This window comes from Hyperolius riggenbachi, chromosome 2 (genome assembly GCF_040937935.1).
Source record: "Hyperolius riggenbachi isolate aHypRig1 chromosome 2, aHypRig1.pri, whole genome shotgun sequence".
Classification (NCBI taxonomy): domain Eukaryota; kingdom Metazoa; phylum Chordata; class Amphibia; order Anura; family Hyperoliidae; genus Hyperolius; species Hyperolius riggenbachi.
This window is the reverse complement of record NC_090647.1, coordinates 492,776,204-492,794,187: the sequence shown is the minus strand read 5'-3', so window position 1 is coordinate 492,794,187 and position 17,984 is coordinate 492,776,204. Positions and strand designations below refer to the sequence as shown.

At 44.2% G+C, this 17,984-nt stretch overlaps 1 protein-coding gene across 1 annotated transcript in view; it reads right to left on the bottom strand.

Annotated features, from left to right (window-relative positions):
- The window catches only part of FAM3B (FAM3 metabolism regulating signaling molecule B), a 117,788-nt gene that overhangs the window by 43,145 nt on the left and 56,659 nt on the right, over positions 1-17,984 (bottom strand). The window contains exon 2 of the mRNA XM_068266367.1: positions 8,168-8,311. Coding sequence (XP_068122468.1) covers positions 8,168-8,311 — 144 coding nt within the window. The remainder of the gene's footprint in view (positions 1-8,167; positions 8,312-17,984) is intronic.

Sequence of the window (17,984 nt, the reverse complement as noted above, 5' to 3'; positions counted from 1 at the left end):
TAAATGGACTCCCTGAGCCTGTGCCAGAATAAATTAATTACTCACATAATAAATCCACGCACAAACGTTAGATCCCTGTCACCTGGAACACTAGGCCAGGATCACATTAGGTGTAGCTGGGACTACACAAGAAGGATTCAATACCAACACTTGAATTTATCTCCTTCCTGACAACATTCTTATATAACCACTTAGACACCATAAGGCCTGGAACCCACTGAAATCAGCAAACGCAAAACGCAACCGCTAGCGTTTTGTCTGAGCGGTTTGCAAGCGGATTCATGCGCGTTTTTGGTTGTGTTTTGCAACATTGTATTTTTTTGCCCAGCGGGTGCGTAGCGTTTTGCGTTTTTATCCTGATTGGTCCTGTGAATTATTTTTAATTTTGTTACAGTGTACTGAACCGCAAAACGCTAGCAAAACCGCTCAGTTTAGGTTTTGCTGAGCGTTTCTGCTAGCGTTTCAATACTTTACATTGAAGCGCTAACGCTCCCAAAATGCTGCAGGTCCTGCGTTTGCGTTTCTGGGAAACGCAAACGCTCCTGTGGAAGTTGCCCCATCCATTATCAGCTGAGCGTTTTGGCAAAACGCTAGCGTATCGCAGCGCTGCCAAAATGCTCAAAAAAACGCTCTTGTGGGTTCCAGCCCTAACAGACAAGTGCCATTTTCACCTTTCAGTGCTCATCCCTTTCACTTGCCAATAGCTTAATCACTACTAATCACAATTAAATGATCTATATCTTGTTTTTTTCACCACCAATTGGGCTTTTTGGGGTTGATATTTGTTTTCAGTAATTACTTTATTTTCTATGCATTTCAAAGGGAAATACAAGGAAAAAAAAAAAAACTCTACTATTTCTCCAATTTCATCCCCTATGGTTTTAATATAAAACACTACTACTGTACATAAAACCTGCACATTGTATCTGCCTATTTGTCCTGGTTATCACAAGATTTTAATTATGTCCCTAGTACAAAGTATGGTGACAATATATTATTTGGAAATGAAGATGTATTTTTCCTTTGGTGTTTTTTTTCCCCACTATTTTCATGTGCGGGGGAATGCACCTGTGGGGGAGCGCACATGTTAACCCGCGGGGGAGCGTGCACGTGCACCCGAGCGCAGCGGCAACAGCACTGTGACTCAAAAACTTCCTGGAGCCATTAAGAGGCTCTAGCAGGACGTTGTTATAAGTCAGCTTGTCATTAAGTGGTTAAAACCAGTTCATTCCAAAATTAGGAAAAAAGGACTACAATGATTTAGAGCATGTCTAAGCAAAACTTTCCTCCATTGAGCCAGTGTCTGCCATGTGTACAGCTAACAAACAAGCTGGTGGAATACAAGTACCGGTACTTTGCTGTAACCGTAACTAAGCGCATACACAGTTCTAACCTAGGTACAGTAAATCTGCACTGAATTAATCCTATGGCTGACGGTTTTACTCACAGAAACCAATACAAAGCTGTTCTGCACAGCACGAAATGCTCCCAAAAAAAAAAAAATAATAAAAAAAATAAATAACACCACGCTCCTCTCCCTGTCTCGGTCTATCTCGTGACACAGACAAGGCAAGATGTAGAAGAAAAAAAAGAAAAAAAAAAAAGAAAAAAAAACTTCCTCTACCCCCTTAATATCTGTCTGTGATGGGATTAGTGGTCATTGGCTATTAGGGTTTGCTGTACATCCTGGGATAAAAGGATTCACTCAGCAGACGTCCATTCCACTCTTCCCACTGAGGTTTTGGCTCCGTACAGCCCCCAAGTTTTGCCGCATGGCGAATCATTGGGCTTTTCTTGCCAAAAAAAAAAAAGTTTGGTAAGCAAGAAAGCAATTCTCGCTCATCTCTATCTGCTATCTCTGGTTTCCTAGGGATTGCACCCGTTTTGTTCCATGAATGCTACAAAACTACGTTGACTGCTAATGTTCCTTAGCAATATCTAAACAGCTGATCCAGACCCTTAACCCCCTTGGCGGTATGAAAAATACCGCCAGGGGGCAGCGCAGCAGTTTTTTTTAAATTTTTTTTTTTTTTTTTAATCCTGTAGCGAGCCCAGGGCTCGCTACATGATAGCCGCTACTCAGCGGCATCCCCCCAGCCCCGCCGATCGGCTCCGGCGATAGGCGATCAGGAAATCCCGTTCAAAGAACGGGATTTCCTGGAGGGCTTCCCCCGTCGCCATGGCGACGGGGCGGGATGACGTCACCGACGTCAGGACGTCATTGGGAGACCCGATCCACCCCTTGGCGCTGCCTGGCACTGATTGGCCAGGCAGCGTAGGGGTCGGGGGGGCGCGCGCCGCACCGGATAGCGGCGATCGGGCGCGCGGCGGCGGCGATCGGGGTGCTGGCGCAGCTAGCAAAGTGCTAGCTGCGTCCAGCAAAAAAAAAAATTTAAATCGGCCCAGCAGGGCCTGAGCGGCACCCTCCGGCGGCTTACCCCGTGTCACACACGGGGTTACCGCTAAGGAGGTTAAGATGCATACACACGCACAATTACTGAAACCTTAACCCTCAAGCCTCGTATACACACCTAACTTAAGTCGGCTGAGGCGGACGATAACGACCGCTTCAGTTGATAATCAGGCGTGAGTATGGCAGCCGGCGACCCCCCAAGCGATCTGCCGAGTGAAACTACTCAACCCCAGCGACTCCAATCCCATCCCCAGTGTGACGTCACGCATGTGCCACTTGTCAACCGTTTGTCAACCCCCTGCATAGCAACACAGCGCATCGTCAGCTACACAGCTGACATGGTTGTGTGCAGCCTGGCCCAGCGATCTCGCCCAAGGGGATTAGGTACTGATCGCTGATAGGTGACATCAGTTAGGAGTGTGTACGTGGCCTTACAGTGAATTTATTAAAAAAAAGGGGGACCATGGCCTAGTAGCGTTTTGGATCTCTACATACACATTTCATTTCAGGGACTCTAAAGAAAACCTGTATCGAGAAAAAGTTCCCCTGGAAGGTACTCACCTCGGGTGAGGGACGCCTCCGGATCCTATTGAGGCTTCCCCCGTCCTCGGTCCCATGGCGGCGACAATAAAGCTCCCCGAACAGCAGGGATGTAAATATTTACCTTCCCGGCTCCAGTGCAGGATCGGCTCTCCGATCGGAGATGATCGGAAATAGCCGATTGCTGTCAGCCCGCTCTACTGCGCAGGCGCAAGTCTCCTGCGCCTGCGCAGTAGAGCGGACCCGACGGAGATCGGCTATTTCCGCCCATCTCCATGCGGAAAGCCGCAACAGCGCCCCCACTGGAGCCAGGAAAGGTAAATAAATCAGCGCTTTTCAGGCTTGTCGAGGGAGGATTGCCGGACACTTCGGGGGAGTCAGCGCTGGATTGCCTGCAGCTGCAGGGGAGGGGGAAGCCTCATTGGGACCCTGAGGCTTCCCCTTCCCGAGGCGAGTACCCCCCAGAGGACTTTTTTTGATACAGGTCCTCTTTAATGTCTGGTACACGCCATGCAATTTCCAGTCAGATCAACAGGTCGAATCAATAATTAGTGACAAGTCCAATATGACTTACAATTGTTTTTGATCAATTTTCAGATCACTTCTGTACAAAATCAATAAATAAAGGGAGAGGGAGAGATAACGGAAATCAGATATATCAGAAATGATTAATTAGACCAGTCAATCTTACGTGACATTGCATGGTGTGTACCAGGCATTAGATTAGCCACCTTTCTGAACCATAAATAGGAGTTGCAGGCAGCTGACAGTCGTCCCTCATTATGGGAATTATTGGGCGACATAATCCCATTTGATGACACTGGAAATGTGACAGATATTGGTGCCATTATCTTAGGTGGAGAACGAGAGCTAAAATTTCACAATGAGACGAATGAGAGCCCAAAGAGAAAACAAAACACTCCTAAACTTACACACCCTGGAGACACCTGTACATTTCACAAGTCTGACAGCCAGCTTAGTGTCTGGATTATAGGATGGTTTTCATTTAAAGCAAACTTGAAGTGAAAAAAAACAAAAAAAAAAAACATAATATAATTAATTGTATGTGTAGTACAAATAACGAATAGAAAATTAGTAGCAAAATAAAATAAAAAAAAGTATTCTTTTTAAATTTAGTTTATACTGTATATTCTGGCGTATAAGACTACTTTTTAACCCTTGAAAGTCTTTTGAAAAGTCAGGGGTCGTCTTATACACCGGGTGTCATTGATACCTCCCAACTTTTTGAGATCAGAAAGTGGAACCTTAAGCCACACCCCTGCCACACCTCTAGCCACGCCCCGACTACTAGTCATGCATATGATAAAGATTTCATAAGAAAAATATGTTTTATAATTCAAACCACATTGGTCCTTTCTATCTTGGTTCATTTTCCTTCATATTAACATTTGAAAATAAGAAATGTATCAATTTAAAAAAAGATAGACAAGGTTTAGAGTCAACTAAACACCTTTTTAGTAGATAAAATACATATTTTTACATAGATCTGTACATCCGTCCTGAAAGAGGGACAAATGAGGAAGAAAGAGGGACAGGGCTCCCAAAGAGGGACTGTCCCTTCAAAAGAGGGACAGTTGGGAGCTATGCGCAATGCGATGTTTAATTACCAGGTGCTGGAGAATCAGTGGTTTCTGCATATGCTGGGGAAGCTCATCGCTCACGCTGCAAGGTCTGGGACGCACAGGATATGGAAGAAAGAAATTGCCCTGTGCCCATAAAACACTCCTCTTCCACCCGCTCTGATAAACAGGAAGACAGGGAGAGCTGACCAATCTGCTTAGGGAGAGGGAGTTGACCAATCCAACCAGTGAGTCACCTGCATACTATTGTATACTGGGTACCACATACAGTGCAGCACCAGTGTCTGTTCATAAATAGCACCAGTATATGATGTTTTGTTAATGTGTATCCCAAACTTTATATTTTAACTGGAACGGTTGGGGGGTCATCTTAGGGGTTGGGTTTTTTTTTTTATTTTTTTAACATTGCATCATTCTGTCATATTTGCAGTTTAGAAACCACGCTGGTTTTTAAAGGGATTCTGTAGGGGCTTCCTGTGGATAAAAAAACGCCACTTACCTGGGGCTTCTATCAGCCCCTTGTAGCAATTATGTCCCACGCCGTCATCCTCCGATCACCCATTCCCTGCTGCCGACACCGGGAATTATTAGTCTGTGTCATAGCCGAATAATACGCGCTGCCGTTCAAGTCATCGGAAGCTTACTGCGCAGACGCAGTACAAAGGTTTCTTGTACTGCGCCTGCGCAGTAAGCTTCTGATGACGCGGGCATGACGCGGGCGGGAGCAAGCATGGCCGCGCAGCCACAGTTGGACTGCGTGCTGCGCTAGACCGGGGCCAGCGGCGGGAACGGCGCATCGGAGGATGACGGCGTGGGACATAGCAGCTACAGGGAGCTGATAGAAGCCCCAGGTAAGTGGCGGTTTTTATCCACAGGAAGCCCCTACAGAATCCATAAAACAAAGCAAAAATAATGACCCTTTAAACTTTCCTGCAGCACAATCTTATCTCAAGAGGTCTCTCACTGTTTATGGGTTATTTAGGAGCTTCAGACAACAGGAATTAATTCAACTCAGTGGGCCTAAGAGCTCAAAGAACCTCTTTCTCATAGATAACTGACTTTTTTTTTAACTCTTCCTGTGCAAGAAAACAAAATGAGACTTATTTCTTTGCTACTAATGTTCTATTTCTTAGCTGTACTACACAGACAATTCATTATCTCATACGTTTATTTTTGTTACTGCCTGAGCGCGCCCTAGTGGCTGCAGCTCTTGAGTTTTGAGTCCACCAGCAGAAAAGTGCAATATAAATGTCCTGTGTCTTGTGACATAGTAACAGAGTCTGATACACAAAGCAGGCACATGGCAATATTACTGGCACTAACAGCTGGGGAGCAACTCGGTTAACCCTATTAACACACAACTAGTTGCCTTTTTAAGATGTGCTGCCCCCCTGCCATTAGTACCAGTAAAATTGCTGTACACCACTTAGTGCATCAGGGACAAAGGCCTCGATTCATCAAGACTTATCGAATTGGTTAACGACAGTTCAGTAAAACATCGAATTCGTTAAGTTGATTTCAGGATTCATCAAATTTATCTACAGCTGTTAGCGAGCATTTCGGTAATCATTCTGTAATGATGCGATAAAACGGAAGACAGTGCAATTCATGAAAACGAAAGTGGGCGTGGTTTAGAGTTACATTTAGGATTAGTTATCTCCTTCACTGCTCTGTCGTTATTCCTGTCAGATCATTGCTGACAGAAAAGATGGAGTCATTTGAAGTGGTTATGTATCAGCTGAGAGTGATTCAAAGGTGCAGAAGGGCAAGAATAAGGTCTAGAACTACATCAATTTGCAAGAGAATAGATTTATTTGCTATTCCAGGACATCTGCATTTCTCTTGAATCATCTTGTAAGAGAACACAGGCAGTGCCAGGGTTAACTAATTTGCTAGCTGCACTATATAGTTTTTTTTTTGTTTTTTTTTTTAGAAAAGGCTCCTATCAAGCCGCAGCTTGCGAAATTGTGGCATTGTCCCAAGCCACTTCCAGAATCCTGGTCCAGGTGTTAAGCCCTATTCAGAATGTTGCTACGTAGTGTTCAAAGGACTGCCTTTTACCCACAATTGCACGGGAATCTTATGGCCTTGTGTTAAATTACCGCTGTAAAATGAAAATATCGACACGTTACCGAATGGTTACCGAATTGTTATCGATATTTTATCGCATTCACACCGAATGCGGAAAAACTTCGATGAATACAACTAGAAATCGTTAAACTTCGGATTCGCTAATTTAACAAAATGGAAAAAGTTATCTCAAAGACAATGATGAATCGAGGCCCAAGTCTCTAAAGGCAGTTTCTCTGCACTTTAACTATAGCACATCTCTCACCACCTATTATAGTGTGCTCTATTATACTTTCCCCCACGATGGGGTAAAAATGCCAAGGAACCCCTGCAGAGTCCTCAAGGAACCCTGGGGTTCCAGGGAACCCTGGTTGAGAAAGCCTGGATTAGAGGCTACAGGTCTATTGCAATCAATAGGAGCCTGAGATGCTTCTTCTGGGGCCCCGGGATTGGTATACCGGCATTTCCCGCATGCCAGGACCCAAAATGGACAGCAGCAGCTGAGGATGCGAATGGATGGCAGCGACGGGGCAATGCCAGGCAACTGGTATTGTTCAAAAGGAAATCAATACAGCAACTGCCATCTCTCTTTTCAGGTGTCCTTTAAAAGGAACCAATAACAATTTCAACAGTTCAAGATTTGTCTGTATGGGATCTGAATTAAAAACTTGCACTCAAACTATACCCCACCTAGTCAATGAACACTGTCCTGTGTCATCGACCTTCCTCCCCCTTGCATAGCAAAATTATGTGCTGCCTACAGGCCAGCAACATACGTTTGGTTTCATCCTGGGCACACTGACGGGTATACAGGCCATTTTTTGTCATCGGAGAGTGAAACAAGAGTACGTATTGTTGATCTGAGCAAGTGCTGTATATTTACATCAGTCCCTTACGTCCTGCCTAGGTCCTCTGCAACAATAGACATTCACCTGTACAAGAAGGGCCGCTGGAAAGAACATAATTCTAAACGCTTTTGTGTGACGTGGAATTCAAAGTATTTTCAGTTGTAGACGATGGCAGGTGTATGAATGGTTTACATGAAAGGCGAGTCCTCGGGACCGAAGCGGCTAAACTGGTCAAACCAGCTCACAATACAAGGAAATAAATAACCTACTTCTCTATTTGATGTCAATTTGATCTGACAGTTCCAAAGCAAGAACAACCTATCTGCAAAAGAACCCCCATAAAAAAAAAAAAAGGTACCTGCAGAGTTCAAGCTAACTGAAAGATTAGATATCAGGGACAAATGTTTTCCTAGTTGTGTGGGCAGCAGAGTAACTGTATCAAAGTACCTGGTGAGGAGCCCTTCCACTTCCTGTGAAACTGGTCAGTCAGCTCTCTCTCTCACCTCCTCACTCGAGACCTTTGCGCCCGCTCCCTCCAGACGTGCCAACACACACACACACACACACACACACACACACACACACACACACACACACGTTTCTCTCTCTCTCCCCTGCAGCATCTTGTCGAGGAGGCACTTGTGCTTCAGAGACAGTAATATACATTAGGGTCTGAAGTGCTGAATACAACGTACCTTTTATGACCGGTTTGGCACCCAACTGCTGCACACTGCCAATGGCGGTCTGTAAAGAGTCTTCAGGTAATATCTCTGCAAAGAAATACCCCATATACCAGGCACCGAGCGAGGCCAATATCAGGCCTATCGCCTTTGCCGAATCTGGAAATACAGAATGAAAAAAAAAAAAATGAATGGTAGGTTCCTAAATGTATAGGACAGTCCATTGGTGGAACAAAGGATACAGAAATGGTGCCCATACATTGTTCAATAAAGAAACATTTGACTTTCCCGTTATTCGACCAAAACTATCTGATTGTAAAAAAAAAAAAAAAAAAAAAAAAAGGATTCTTTTCGATTTTTATTCAATCAAGAAAAATTAATGATTATCCTGTTTTTGAGATTAAAATCTGATTGGACAGGTTAGAAAAATCTGGGTGATTGTAAAATTGTATAGTGTATGGTACGTTGTAAGAGAATACAATTGGTTAAACCAATTTTTTCATCATAATCGATACTTTTTCTTGAATTTTCAGGAAAAAAAAATTTAAAAAAAAAAAAAAAAAATCGAACATTTGTGTATGGTACCTCGAATAGAATTTTAAAAACAGACCAAATTCAATAATCGACTAGATTTCTCTGATCGGAAAAAACAAAAAATGAAAAAATTGTAACAGTGTATGGGCACTAGGCCTGAACGATTTTACGAAAAAATTTAATTGAGCGATTTCTCTCTGAAATTGCGATCTCGATTCAATTCACGATTTCCATTAAATCAAGCTTTGTTCCCCCCTCTGTGCCTGTCTGTTCCCCCTCTATCCCCTTGTCTCTCTTTGTGCCCCCTTTGCCTCTTATGGGTCTCTCTCTTGCCCCCTTTATGTCTCTGTTCCCGCTGTTTCTCTCTGTGCCCCCTGTCTCTGTGCCCACTCTGTGTCTCTCTGTGCCTCCTACATCCCCCAAGCTGCATCAGTTCTGGACATAGCTTCCTGCACGAGTCCAGCGATGCCAGTCTATCCACTTCGCCTCCTGCAGGCTCTAATGCATGAAATACTTCCTGTAGGTCATGTGACATACAGGAACCTGGAGTTTTGCCAAGTACAAGAGCCGGCAGACGACGATAGAGGACAGACAGCGTTGGACTCGTGCGGAAGGTATGTCCAACGCTGCTGATGCTGCGGGCCGCACGCGCCGGGACTTTGAGGAAGTTTGAAGCCACTTCTTCAAACTTCCCCATGTGGAAATGACGTGATCGCGATAATTGCGGCTTTGACGATTCCGAAAATGGTGATCTTAGTGATCACGATTTTGGTATAAATTCGATGTATCTTTCAGGCCTAATGGGCACCATTAGTTGAGTTGCTTTATAAAAACAGAAGATGGATGGACAATCAGACTAATTCACAGCAAGTTAGTCAGACCTCCTCAAAATGTCAGAGTGATCGCAACAGAAAAACAGCCCAGGATCTGCCTATAGGAAAAAGGACTTATTGATGAAGCAGTTTAGGGACAGCAAAAACAAATCCCACAAAGCTCTCTTTGGATTAACAGATGTCAAGAGAAATAGTGGGGAGGGATTTATAATAATTTTTATGGGCACTCTACTTGACACCCCTCCCCCCCCCCCCAAAAAAAAAAAAAAGTGGCGCAACAACTTTAAACCCTCTACTGCGGAATCATGGGATCCATGAACACAAAAATACTAACAACGCTTAAAATGAAAGCTATTGATTGCATATAGTATATTAAAATTCAAATATTCAGTTTCAGTGCCAGTACAGATGTACTGTATATGGGTTTCAATAATAGGCACTTTGACCCGAGGAAGCAGACAGAGACCCAAGAACCGTGTTGTCTTTTTTAAAGAGACACTGAAACGAAAAAAAAAATTATGATATTATGATTTGTATGTGTAGTACAGCTAAGAAATAAAACATTAAGATCAGATACATCAGTCTAATTGATTCCAGTACAGGAAGAGTTAAGAAACTCCAGTTATCTCTATGCAAACAAGCCATTAACTCTCCGACAAATGCTTCATACACACTTGAGATAAAAGTCTTTGGAAAATGCAAGATCATAGACCAATTTTACCCCCTTCCATGTAGTATGAAAGCCATACTCTACACAGTCTATTCTATGGAGCTGAAGTCCCCATCAGATAAAAATCTTTGCAAGATGCTGCATACAAAGATGCCCGTACACACTCAAAAGATCATTATCTGCAAAAGATCTGTTCCTGCAAAAAATCCATTCCTGCAAAATGCATTCATAGTCTATGAGATCTGCAGATCCTCATACACACTTGGTTTAACAGGCAATCATCTGCAGATCATCTGCAGATCAGATCCACCAGGATGGATCTTCAGATCTGCAGATGATTGCCAGATATGCAGATGAAGTCTGTTGAACCAAGTGTGTATGAGGATCTGCAGATCTCAGACTATGAACACATTTTGCAGGAATGGATTTTTTGCAGGAACAGATCTTTTGCAGATAATGATCTTTTGAGTGTGTACGGGCATCTTTGTGTGCAGCATCTTGCAAAGATTTTTATCTGATGGGGAGTTCAGCTCCATAGAATAGACTGTGTAGAGTATGGCTCTCATACTACATGGAAGGGGGTAAAATTGGTCTGTGATCTTGCATTTTCCAAAGACTTTTATCTCAAGTGTGTATGAAGCATAAGTTTAGTCTTGGAGAGGGCTGTTATCTGACTTTTATTATCTCAACTGTTTTCTTTTTCTCTGCTAGAGGATAGGTCATTAGTGCACAGACTGCTCTGAAAGACTCATTTTGAATGCTGAATGTTGCGTAATCTGCACATATTATAGAATGATGCAATGTTAGAAAAAACACTATATACCTGAAAATAAAAATATGAGAATATTTTCTTTGCTGCTAATCTTCTAGTAATTATTCATAGTACACAACCAATTTACTATATCATATTTTTTTTTTTCGCTTCAGTGTCTCTTTAACTGTTTTATTGAATAAACCTTTCCTGATCTAAACCCTTGTTTTTCAGGGTTGGTTCATCTGGAGAGGTAGGATACCTCATGTATTTATTTATGCCTTTATAAGGTATAATCAGATTTATTTTGGGGCACCTCCACCTTTCTTCACTCCTTTGGTAAACATTTACTTTATTTTTTTTTACGCCTCAGGCTCTTTTAAATTTGTTTGCATCTTGAGTCATGTGTATATACAGACAACACTGGATTTAAACATTTAGTACAAACAATGCGGTTTGGTTGTTGTCAACATGCTTTTAATTTGATTTAACCACTTCCCCTCCAAGGGTTTTTCCCCTTACAAACCAGAGCAATTTTCACCTTTCAGAACTCCTTACATTCATTCGCCTATATCAGCGATAGGCAAACTTGGCTCTCCAGCTGTTAAGGAACTACAAGTCCCACAATGCATTGCAGGAGTCGGACAGCCACAATCATTATTCATAAAAGAAAATGCATTGTGGGACTTGTAGTTCCTTGACAGCTGGAGAGCCAAGTTTGCCTATCACTGGCCTATATCTTTATTACTACTTACTACAACAAAACAATCTATATCAGGGGGTTTTCACCACCAATTAGGCTCTCTTTGGGTGGTACTTTGTGCTAAGAATTATTTAATTCAAACTGCATTTTAATGGTAATAACTAAAAAAAAAAACCACGTTCTACTGTGGATAAAACCGACACATTTTATTTGCCAATTTGTCCCAGTTATTGCAACAAATATTTCCCTAGTACAATGTGTGGCACCAATATTTTATTTGGAAATAAAAAGGTGTATTTTTTCAGTTTTGCATCCATCACTAATAAGCCCATGATTAAAAAATAAATAAAATATCACAGTAATATACCCTCTACATACATATTATTACATATTATTATATATTCACTCACTAAGGTATTTGTTTTTTTTTCCATCGTCTTTTTTGTGCAAAAATGTGGGTACCATTGGAGAGTATGGAAGGGAGAAAGTTAATTTTAAAATGCAAGCGTGGGTCTTTTAATTAAAATAAAAGTAGGTGTAATTTTATCATTTGGCCACAAGATGTCTTCGTGCAATATTTCCCATTTGCGTACCATAAGTACGTGAATAGGAAGTAATGCACGGCTGTGTTACTTCGGAAGTTACAAATGATCGACAGAGGCGTAGCTAGGGTTTTCAGCGCCCAGGGACAAAGACTATTAATGCGCCCCCAAGGTGAAGGTTGTGTCGCCCCAAACAAGGGGCGTGGCCAAATAAATGTGGGTGTGGTTATGGGTGGAGCCAAATGTACATGGAGGTTAACAGGCTCACGCTCACCCACCCTCCCTCAGTATGTACCTTCCGGCATGTTCCAAGACAAATTCAGCAATCATGAGCCTCCCCCCACATCAAGACAAATTCAGTAATCATGAGCAAACATGAGGCCCCCAACATGACCAACTCAGTAATCATGAGGCCCCCAACAAGACAAATTTAGCAATCTTGAGGCCCCCAACAAGACAAATTCAGTAACCATGAGGCCCCCAACAAGACAAATTTAGCAGTCATGAGGCACATAAACAGCTTTTCACATAAATAGGCAGAATGCCCCCTTAATATGGTAGACCCCTCTCACCTGGCAGCAGTTCCCCAAAATACACTCAATCTGACAGCAGTGGTTCCCGGAAAATAGGTAGCCCCAGGTCTATAGGTGTCCCCAGAATAGGTGGCCAGCAGTAGAGATGTCCACAGAACAGGTAGCCAGGGGTATAACATGTGGCCAGTATATGTAGCCAGGGGTATAACATGTGGCCAGTATATGTAGCCAGGGGTATAACATGTGGCCAGTATATGTAGCCAGGGGTATAACATGTGGCCAGTATATGTAGCCAGGGGTATAACATGTGGCCAGTATATGTAGCCAGGGGTATAACATGTGGCCAGTATATGTAGCCAGGGGTATAACATGTGGCCAGTATATGTAGCCAGGGGTATAACATGTGGCCAGTATATGTAGCCAGGGGTATAACATGTGGCCAGTATATGTAGCCAGGGGTATAACATGTGGCCAGTATATGTAGCCAGGGGTATAACATGTGGCCAGTATATGTAGCCAGGGGTATAACATGTGGCCAGTATATGTAGCCAGGGGTATAACATGTGGCCAGTATATGTAGCCAGGGGTATAACATGTGGCCAGTATATGTAGCCAGGGGTATAACATGTGGCCAGTATATGTAGCCAGGGGTATAACATGTGGCCAGTATATGTAGCCAGGGGTATATGTGGCCAGTATATGTAGCCAGGGGTATATGTGGCCAGTATATGTAGCCAGGGGTATATGTGGCCAGTATATGTAGCCAGGGGTATATGTGGCCAGTATATATAGCCAGGGGTATATGTGGCCAGTATATATAGCCAGGGGTATATGTGGCCAGTATATATAGCCAGGGGTATATGTGGCCAGTATATATAGCCAGGGGTATATGTGTCCAGTATATATAGTCAGGGGTATATGTGTCCAGTATATATAGTCAGGGGTATATGTGGCCAGTATATATAGTCAGGGGTATATGTGGCCAGTATATATAGTCAGGGGTATATGTCAGGCCAGTATATATAGTCAGGGGTATATGTCAGGCCAGTATATATAGTCAGGGGTATATGTCAGGCCAGTATATATAGTCAGGGGTATATGTCAGGCCAGTATATGTAGCCAGGGGTATATGTGCCCAGTATATGTAGCCAGGGGTATATGTGCCCAGTATATGTAGCCAGGGGTATATGTGCCCAGTATATGTAGCCAGGGGTATATGTGCCCAGTATATATAGTCAGGGGTATATGTGCCCAGTATATATAGCCAGGGGTATATGTGCCCAGTATATATAGCCAGGGGTATATGTGCCCAGTATATATAGCCAGGGGTATATGTGCCCAGTATATATAGCCAGGGGTATATGTGCCCAGTATATGTAGCCGGGGGTATATGTGCCCAGTATATGTAGCCAGGGGTATATGTGCCCAGTATATGTAGCCAGGGGTATATATGCCCAGTATATGTAGCCAGGGGTATATGTGCCCAGTATATGTAGCCAGGGGTATATGTGCCCAGTATATGTAGCCAGGGGTATATGTGCCCAGTATATGTAGCCAGGGGTATATGTGCCTAGAGTAGGTAGCCAGGTGTCCCCCTTCCCAGCAGGAGGGGAGCAGCACAGAGAAGAGGGAGAGCTGTGAGCAGGGCCATCTCCCCCCCTTCCCTCAACTTACAGTGCTCTCCCTCCCTCGCTGTCCCCTCCATTAACATCCGGGTGGCTGGCGCAGCGGGCGGAACTTACCTCCATCTCGTCGCAGCGCGGAATGGATTTGCCGCTACTCTGGTCCAGACCAGAGCAGCGACTGCAGGACCCGAACTTCCGGCGCTGGAGCGAGACTGAGGTGAGTTCCCCCCGCCGCTGCCAGCCACACGGACATTAATGGAGGGGACAGCGAGGGAGGGAGAGCACCGTAATGTGAGGGAAGGGGGGGGGGGGGGGGGGAGGAGATGGCCCCCTTCCCTACCACTGCTCACAACTCTCCTCTTCTCTGCTCCCCTCCCCCCCAAAAAAAAAAACAACAACAACCAACAACAACAAAAAAACACTTCAGCTCAGCTGGGCGCCCTTAGGAACCCTTAGGAACCCTTAGGGCACTTGACCTACCCCGCCCCCCCCCCCCTAGCTACGCGTCTGATGATTGAGCCATCTCATTGATGTGGGCGATCATTGACAAGGAAACTGCGTTCCCATTTATTCATTTCTCCTCTAGTGAGAACGAGCGCGGGAGCATGCAGCAAGGGACGATTATCTAGTTCCCCACGAGGTAAAAGGGGTGTTTTGCAAGGACGTAGATACTCGTCCTGGAGGAGAGGAAGTGGTTAACCACTTGAGGACCACAGTCTTTTCGTCCCTTAAGGACCAGAGCCTTTTTTTCCATTCAGACCACTGCAGCTTTCACGGTTTATTGCTCGGTCATACAACCTACCACCTAAATGAATTTTACCTCCTTTTCTTGTCACTAATACAGCTTTCTTTTAGTGCTATTTGATTGCTGCTGCGAGTTTTAGTTTTTATTATTTTCATCAAAAAAGACATGAAATTTGTCAAAAAAATTACTTTTTTAACTTTCTGTGCTGACATTTTTCAAATAAAGTAAAATTTCCTATACATTTGAGCGTGAAAATTATTCTGCTACATGTCTTTGATAAAAAAAAAAAAAAAAAAACATTCAGTGTATATTTATTGGATTGGGTAAAAGTTATAGCGTTTACAAACTATGGTGCCAAAAGTGAATTTTCCTATTTTCAAGTATCTATGACTATTCTGACCCCCTGTCATGTTTCATAAGGTGCTAAAATTCCAGGATAGTATAAATACCCCCCAAATGACCCCATTTTGGAAAGAAGACATCCCAAAGTATTCAGTGAGAGGCATGGTGAGTTTATAGAAGATTTTATTTTTTGTCACAAGTTAGCGGAAAATGACACTTTGCGACAAAAAAAACTATGCTCCTCTCTGAATACCTTGAAGTGTCTACTTTCCAAAATGGGGTCATTTGTGGGGTGTGTTCACTGTCCTGGCATTTTGGGGGGTGCCTAATTGTAAGCACCCCTGTAAAGCCTAAAGATGCTCATTGGACAAAAAATAAAATCTTCTATGAACTCACCATACTCCTAACGGAATACCTTGGGGTGTCTTCTTTCTAAAATGGGGTCATCTTCATAGAAGATTTTATTTTTTGTTACAAGTTAGTGAAAAATGACACTTTGTGAAAAAAAACAATAACAATCAATTTCCGCTAACTGTTGACAAAAAATAAAATCTTCTATGAACTCGTCATACACCTAACAGAATACATTGGGGTGTCTTTCTAAAATGGGGTCACTTGTGGGGTTCCTATACTGCCCTGGCATTTTACGGGCCCAAAACCGTAAGTAGTCGGGAAACCAAATTTCTCAAAATGACTGTTCAGGGCTATAAGCATCCGCAAATTTTGATGACAGGTGGTCTATGAGGGGGCAAATTTTGTGGAACCGGTCATAAGCAGGGTGGCCTCTTAGATGACAGGTTGTATTGGGCCTGATCTGATGGATAGGAGTGCTAGGGGGGTGACAGGAGGTGATTGATGGGTGTCTCAGGGGGTGGTTACAAGGGAAAATAGATACAATCAATGCACTGGGGAGGTGATCGGAAGGGGGTCTGAGGGTTTGGCCGAGTGATCAAGAGCCCACACGGGGCAAATTAGGGCCTGATCTGATGGGTAGGTGTGCTAAGGGGTGACAGGTGGTGACAGGAGGTGATTGATGGGTGTCTCAAGGTGTGATTAGAGGGGGGAAGTAGATGCAAGCAATGCCCTGGCGAGGTGATCAGGGCTGGGGGTCTGAGGGCGTTCTGAGGGTGTGGGCGGGTGATTAGGTGCCCTAGGGGCAGATTAGGGTCTAATCTGATGGGTATTAGTGACAGGGTGATTGATGGGTAATTAGTGGGTGTTTAGGGTAGAGAACAGATGTAAACACTGCACTTGGGAGGTGATCTGACATCGGATCTGCGGGCGATCTATTGGTGTGGGTGGGTGATCAGATTGCCCGCAAGGGGCAGGTTAGGGGCTGATTGATGGGTGGCAGTGACAGGGGGTGATTGATGGGTGATTGGCGGGTGATCAGGGGGGATAGATGCATACAGTACACGGGGGGGGGGGGGGTGATCAGGAGGGAGCAGGGGGCAGTTTAGGGTTATAAAAAAAAATAGCGTTTTTAGATAGTGACAAGGAGTGATTGATGGGTGATTAGGGGGGTGATTGGGTGCAAACAGGGGTCTGGGGGGAGGGCAGGGGGGGGGGTCTGAGGGGTGCTGTGGGCGATCAGAGGGAAGGGGGGGGGAGGCAGGATCAGTGTGCTTGGTGCAGACTAGGGTGGCTGCAGCCTGCCCTGGTGGTCCCTCGGACACTGGGACCACCAGGGCAGGAGGCAGCCAGTATAATAGGCTTTGTATACATTACAAAGCCTATTATACCTATTACATGCGGCGATCCGGGTGCTAGTAACCCGCCGGCACTTCCGAACGGCCGGCGGGTTACAGCGCGGGGGGGGGCGGAGCCAGTCGCCGGCGGCTGATCGCGTCACGAATGACTCGATCGCAGCATAACCACGCCCGCCGCCGCCACCGCCGATGGGCGTATTGCGGTCGTTTGGGCCCAGCCCTTGCCGCCGCCCATCGGCTTAAGGCGGTCGGCAAGTGGTTAAACAACTTACACATTTTGTTGTTACAGTGATGTATAAACTGTTGTAAGCAGGGAACTGCCTGTATAACTAATGATCTACGATTTGGTTTTGTCTCACTACAGCATTCCTTTAAAAGGACAATTGAAGTGAGAATAATATGGAGGCTGCCATATCTACTTCTTGTTAAACAATACTAGTTGCCTGGCAGCCCTGCTGATCTCTATCTGCAGTATTGTCTGACACACCTGCAACAAGCATGCAGCTAATCAGATCTGACAAGAATGTCAAACACTTGATCTACTGCATGTTTGTTCAGGGTCTATGACTGAAAGTATTAGGCCTGAAACACACCAGAGGAGTTTTTCTGAGCGTTTTGAGTTTTTAAATCTGCTGCTAATGTTATCTTATGTGTCTGTGCACACTGGAGCAATGAGGTTTTGTAAAAAACCCCATAGCATTACATTGGGAAGAGCTTTTAGAGGTTTCAAAACCTCTTCCCAATGTAATGCTATGGGTTTTTTTACAAAACCTCATTGCTCCAGTGTGCACAGACACATAGGATAACCTTAGCAGCAGATTTAAAAACTCAAAACGCTCAGAAAA